A 7,009-nucleotide genomic window follows, 5' to 3' on the forward strand; every position below is an offset into this window, starting at 1 on the left:
AATAGCTCTTTGAAGGCCTCTCAATGTAGGATTATGGGTACTAATGTGCCCCATGAAAACATTGTTCCTGGGTGAGAAACCATGAATAGATGCGGCCCATTGATATAGATGGAGCCCATTGATATAGATGGAGGGTGGTCATAATGTAATGGCTCTTCGGTGTAAGTTAAAATCTATTAATCAAAAACTTATGTGAAAGCATGTATTTTTATTTATGAAACTAATTTTTTATTTTAATTTAAGTTCTGCTAAAAGGTTAAGTTAAAAAAATTGGAATGTTTCTCTTCACCTTGTGCCTTATTGTATAAAAAACACTTTTAAAAAATGTTAAAAGGCTACATTTTGGTAAAATGTTGAAAGCATCTACATGCTAAGTTAGGGTTTAATAAATTACATTATTTAAGGAAATAAAAAATCAAGAAAAAACTTATAACTTTATTAAGGTTTATTTACATAATATAATAAGAAAATTATTTTTGAGATAAAATAATGCTTAAACTAAACACTTAATATTCATAAAAAGAAATTCTATAATAAAAACTTATGATGAAACTGAATGTGAAGTGATACGATAATGGTGGTAATAATATGAAGAAAAAAATCCATATGTAATATTTTATATTTGTTTATCTCTAAACTTGAAAAAATGTTGGTTATCACATTTTACCCCCTGAGGTCTTCATTAAATCCATAATGTGTATTGTTGTGAATTTCAATGTTTTAGTCCTTTCCTTAATGTTACTTACCTAGCATTCCAACTCCACCTAAGAAAAAGAAGAAAGATGATAGTACAAGAACACATTTGTCTGGCTGTGCTAGGTGTGAAGGTTATTACAAGCTTGATGTCAAAGAGAAAGCATGTGTATATAATAGTGCAATGCCCTCTTTAGAAATGGATGGTGAACAGGTAAAAGAATGAAAAAAAATTGATAATTTTTCAAACTATTTTTATAGTTTACTCTTTTGGTGTTTATACTTTTGTAGTAAAGTATATTTTGTAATTATGTTAATTTGTTCAAAACAAAAAGTTTAAACAAAATTATGTTTTAGTTGTATCATTTTATTTTTTTTTAAATCAATGTACTTTCTTTTGTGTTAGAAAATCTCTAATATTGGTGACATTTGTGAAACCATTAACGTTCAAAACATTTTATTTATGTATGAATTTGTAACCTTTTGGATAGTGTGTATGCATTAGTGTAAATATGTTAAAGTGATGTATTGTGAATCAACTTTACTGGTGACCCGCTAATAAGTTTCTTATTTTATTAGGACCCTGCTAACAAAGCCAAAACAACTGCACAATCAAACAGGGAAGCAAGATCTAACCAGAGAAGGTTGTTAACCTCATTTGGAGAAGCTGATTTTTATAGTGATCTTCTTAAATTTAATCAGCTGAAAGTAATTGAGAATATTTTTCTTTTATGTTTATTTATAAGAGTGCATTAAAAAATATTTTATAATGAAACTATTTCATATTATAATGTCACAGAATTCTTTTCTTTCAGCTTGATTTCAGTTTCTATTTAAGAAAAAGAAAACTCTTGCTTATATATACTTATAGGAAACATGAAAATATGTTTCTAATCTCCTTAAGTGCTTTAAAAGGGATCATTATGACTTTTGATTCATCATTAACTGATCTATGCTTTATAATGAAACTATTAGTTGTCATAATCAGGTTGAACGATTTTTTTTATGCAGCTTAATCCAGATTCTTTATAAGAAAACACATTTATGATACACATGCCTGTTTTTACATTTATATAACAAAAATTTACTTGTCCAACTTACATACATTGGAAATAAGTACAACATTTGTTTACCCTAACCTGGTTACCATAAATTTTGCCCACCTGGAAAGTCATGAATTCCGGTGTTGAACAAAATTTGTCATGAAGTGTCATGATTTTAACTTCTTTTTTTTTTCTTCTTTTTTTTAATTAATTTTTTTTTTTTTTTTAAGAAAGGTCATAGATTTAGGTCGCTGAAAAGTCTAATTTTTAAAATGGAATTTAAAAATACCCCCCCACACACACACACACATTTCATGGTGTTCCAAATATCTGAATTTGTAATAAAATCCCCACTAACAGTCATATTTTAGTAAAATATATAATAGAGTATATCATGCTCTTTAAAAATTATGGTGTTCTTTCAAAAATTGAGAGAAAAGACATAATTTCTAGAGTGAATTGTCTTTTAAACTTCTGTGATTTCAGAATTTTTGTTATTATTTATTTATTTATTTTTATCAATTTAAATGTAACAAGAAAAGTATCTTTAGAATATAATTCTGCCGAAAAAAATTATTTACTTTTGTATTTTTTTCAGCTATTTTATTGCTTCAACTCTCTCTTTACTCTGTTTTTTTTTTAATTTAAAATCTTTAAATATAACAATGCAGAGTATAACAGTTTTGGTTATGCCTATCATTTCAATTTATGTTATTATAATGCTTTTTTTAATTTCTTGTTGTGTATTTGTCGGAGAAAATAGTAACTTCGTTAAGTTATGAAAAATTCTAGGAAGTAGTCATGAATTTGAAAATCTAAAAAGTGGCAGATACCTTTTATATATCACTTACCTTTATTAAGTTTAATGCCTTCAAGTAGTGGCTTTTTCTATTTGCATGGTGAAAGACCTTTATATAAAAAAAACTTTAAGTACATGATTGAGTCAGCAAGTTAGCCAGTCATGAACCTACAAAAATACAAATTTCATTCAATAATAATCTACATTTTTGTATGTTTCTGTGTTTATAGTATTAAATATATATTAAATATATATATATAAAAATATCTTTTTAGTTCCGAAAGAAGCAATTGAAATTCGCCCGAAGTAGAATTCATGACTGGGGTCTGTTTGCTCTCGAGCCTATAGCTGCAGATGAAATGGTGATTGAATATGTTGGACAAATGGTCCGACCGCTTGTTGCTGACATGCGTGAGAAAAACTACACTTTACAAGGTGTTGGAAGCTCATACTTGTTTAAAGTTGATGTTGAGGGCATTATTGATGCTACTAGATGTGGCAATCTAGCGAGGTTTATCAATCATAGCTGCAATGTAAGTTTCAAATCCTTTTATTTATTATTTGTGATTTAATCTGTAAATAGCTTGTCAGAAGTTATAATTTTTATTAAAAGCAATTCTGAACTAATTGTATTTAACTTATTATAGACTGTTTGCATTCAAACAAACTGAATCTAACTAACTAAGAACTATGATTTTTTTTTATCTTCTATTTTGACTGCGTTATGTGGTTTTTCAAACAAATACTTCCCTAGGAAATTTGCTTTCCTATGTATCAAAGAGCAATAGATCTTTGGTAAACGTTCTTAGATAGCATTTGCTGTATAGCATAACTTCTATAAGCAATGCAGGTTGTATTAAATCATAGTGAAATCTATCAAGAAAAAATTATTTGTATTGAAATTTATAAAGAAGGAAACTATTTACTACAAAAGAACTAAATCACTTTGTGTGCTTTTGTTAAAAATTTAAGTGTATGCATCTCTTCCAAAATTTTCCATCCATTCTTATTTAAATAAAATGCTTCCATTGATTCTTACTTAAGGAATTTTGTACTCTGCATCAGATTAAAGTCCAATGTAAAAATTTATCTGATTTAGGAAGTTTCACCCCATTTTTGTAAATTATCAAAGTGAAGTTTTTATTTTATAAGTTGAACAGTCAACCTAATTCTGAGTTTACAATTTTTTTAATTACCTTTTTAGTTTCAAATGAAGCAATCAACAATCTAATGACATTGAAAACAGATGAATATTCGAATCCATATTTGAATTTTCAATTTAGATTTTAGCTTCATTGATGTGATTGAAAATTCTTTGAGATGAAAAAAGGAAATAAATGAAAAGAGTAATAAATTATTTTTAAGCTATGGTTAAGGAATTGAACTGGTAATGAACTGTGATTATGGAAACACTCTCTAGAAATTATTTTTTAAATAACAGACAAAACTAATTATTTTTAAAAATTGGAAATTGTCAAAACTTCAAAAACTACTTTTCTACCTCTGATTTACAATCTGCAACGGTTTTTCTCTCAAAGCTAGTTTTTTTTTTCTTTTTAATTACATTTTTAATCTTTTTTTTCCCAACATGTGCAAGTTTAAAACATTATATATAACAGGGGTCGCATAAATTTTGCATCAAACTTCTGAGGGTTTAGGGCATATCATCAGAATTAAAGCTGCTTAGGCCTGGAAATATTGTCATACACGACTAGGGACGCTTCCTAAATTATTAACTGTTCCTTTGTGTGCCGCTGAACTGGCAATAATAAGAAAGCGCCCCTAGCTGCGTACAGAGGCATTTCCAAACATTGGTTCTTATTATGATATGGCCTAACACCCCTGCAAATTTGTCACAAAAGAAATTAGCCTATCTCCTGTTATTTTTTAATGTTTTTAAACTTAATGGAGTAAAAATTAAAATATGGAGTAAAAATGTCATTTAAAGAAGAAGAAAATATCTGTCTTTAGGAACATAACTGATTTTCTATTTGAGTTCACCACAGCCGAATCCGGCAAGATCAAGTATTTGTAAAAATGCAACAAAAAATGTGTTTTTCAGTGTGATTTGTACTACATTAAATTGGTTTTGAATTGCAATTCAATTTTTTACCTTAAAACTGCAAAGCTACTGCTCTTAAAGCACTAGCCATTCACATCACTGTAAATGAATTATTTTTACTAAAATAATAGTTTTAGATGTTTGAATATAAATTATTAAATGTTTTTTATATTTTTCAGCCAAATTGTTATGCAAAAATTATTACTGTTGAAGGACTGAAAAAGATTGTAATATATTCAAAACAACCTATCAATGTTAACGAAGAAATCACCTACGATTATAAATTTCCAATTGAAGAAGAAAAGATATCTTGTCTTTGTGGTGCGCCTCAGTGTCGTGGAACTCTAAATTAAAGCTTCGTTTTTTAACTAATGTGAATGAGCAATACAACTTTTATGTGATATTGAGTCCAGAGGTATGAACAATTTAAAAACACTAGTACATTTATAAAATTGCCCCTTGATCAACTGAAATTGTACATAATTAATTCTGCTTTATTCATCTCATCATATTTTTTTGAAATGTACAGAGAAAAGAGTAATTTTTAAATAACTTCCGATAAACTTTCAAGGTATGTTGAAAAGTTTATAACTGTAAAATTGACTAAAGATATTTTTACTATAAATTATATATTTATTCGGCACATGAGTTGTAGTTAAGCTGTAATTTTTAAGAAAATACTCATATTTGTTATATTTTTCATGTTATCTCGTATTATGTAAAGTTGTGTGCAAAATTAAATACATATTTATTTATAAAAAATATTTTGAGTATTAAGACTAATAAATTCTATCTTGATGTTTGTTTGGCATTTTTATATTAAGCACAATGTTTTAAATATTTCATAAATCATCGGCATTCATCACGAAATGACTATTTTCATTTTTTTGTTATATTATTTGATTGTCTTTGTTTTAGGCAAAGTGTTTATTATACTTTTCATGAACCAATACACAATGCATCACTGCTTTTATTATTCGGAACAATGCTTATTAATCTTCTAAAATTAAAATCAAGTTTCAAGTGAAACAAAAATATCAGCTGCTCATGTATCTTTATACAGGAATCTAATGGTGACTGTTACTTGAAATGTAACATAAAGTTACGTATTTATCTGACCAATTAATTTTATCTTTCAAATGGTATTACTTAAATGTAACTTTATTAAATACAGGAGCTATTCTAACACAAAAGGGAGAAAAAAAATTTATTCTATTTCTATCCAATTAAAACATGAAAGTTAATACATATTTTCTTGCCTCTGTGAACAATTTTTGCACCTTTATGTTGAATCCTTTTGGAATAAAAAGTTTTCCCTATGTTCTTTTAAATTAAACTTGGGAATAAACCTGAGAAATACATTGAGACAAATAATATCTTTAATTTTCTAAGTTGCAAATAATTATTTTAAAAGGAAAATTTTTTAGATTATTTCTATTTAAATGTAAAAGATTTTGGTGATCAAATGGTTCTTGATTAACCTATGTGCTGTTTTTTTTAGTGTTGTTTAGTTAAGTGTCTGAAAGCTAGGGACAAACTTCTTTTTTTTTTTTTTTTGTCATTTCTAAATACATTTACAAAAAGTTTGCAAGAATTTACTTATATTGCTTGCTTATTATGCTTCAAAAATTGTCTTGTGTCTTTAAAGAATTATTTAAACTTTATACAGAGTGGGCACAAAAGTTGTAGCTGCAGATATAATGCATCAAAATACCTGAATTAAATTTTAGGGCACTATTTTTTGTAACAATTTACAATTTTTTTTTCTTTCCCGTATGACTATGTAACAACTTTACAAAAATTGATTAGATGGAGTTCATATTTATAAACTTAGCCTGTTCATTTCTCTATTTTGAGTGCAATGTTATACATGGCTGTGTGTGTTTTTATAACTTAATTAATAAAAACATTCTAAAACACAAATTTAATCAAATTTTTTTTTGTCTCGCCTCTTCCAACTCAATACTAATATATAATTTTAACTAAAAATGCAAAGGAACTAAAAAAAAAAAATTTTTTTTTTATTTTTTTTTTTTTTTGCAATTTCTTTAAATCTAAAGTTTACATTCTAAGATGTTAAGTCTGCATAAGATATTTTTAGTTTCAAAAATTACTTCGTAATTTTTTTCCTACAAATTTGAACTTCTTTACCTTAATATAAAGTAGCCACAATATGGAAAATATAGAGTTCCAGAGCTAAAAATGTATAAGAAAATTGTTTGTATTCAAGCCATTAAGGATTTCATATTATTACCATTAACACTAAGGGAATATATTATATATGTAATGCAATTTTTGACCAATATATATATTTCTTTAACAATGCCTCTTTTTCTCTATTTGATTTTAAAATATATGTCCTCAAGAACCACCATGTTATCTGCATTACTGAACATAGTGTTTTGATTATAA

General features: G+C 26.8%; 1 protein-coding gene across 1 annotated transcript in view; it reads left to right on the top strand.

The window, feature by feature from the left end:
* LOC107457294 (SET domain containing 1) overlaps positions 1–6,460 on the top strand; it is a 34,647-nt gene extending 28,187 nt beyond the window's left edge. Inside the window, exons 13-16 of the mRNA XM_071185628.1 lie at positions 747–907; positions 1,273–1,401; positions 2,811–3,068; positions 4,777–6,460. Of these exons, the coding sequence (XP_071041729.1) occupies positions 747–907; positions 1,273–1,401; positions 2,811–3,068; positions 4,777–4,950 (722 nt within the window). The 3' untranslated portion in view covers positions 4,951–6,460. The remainder of the gene's footprint in view (positions 1–746; positions 908–1,272; positions 1,402–2,810; positions 3,069–4,776) is intronic.
* Positions 6,461–7,009: the final 549 nt, after the last annotated feature.

Source organism: Parasteatoda tepidariorum, chromosome 9 (genome assembly GCF_043381705.1).
Source record: "Parasteatoda tepidariorum isolate YZ-2023 chromosome 9, CAS_Ptep_4.0, whole genome shotgun sequence".
Taxonomy (NCBI): Eukaryota; Metazoa; Arthropoda; class Arachnida; order Araneae; family Theridiidae; genus Parasteatoda; species Parasteatoda tepidariorum.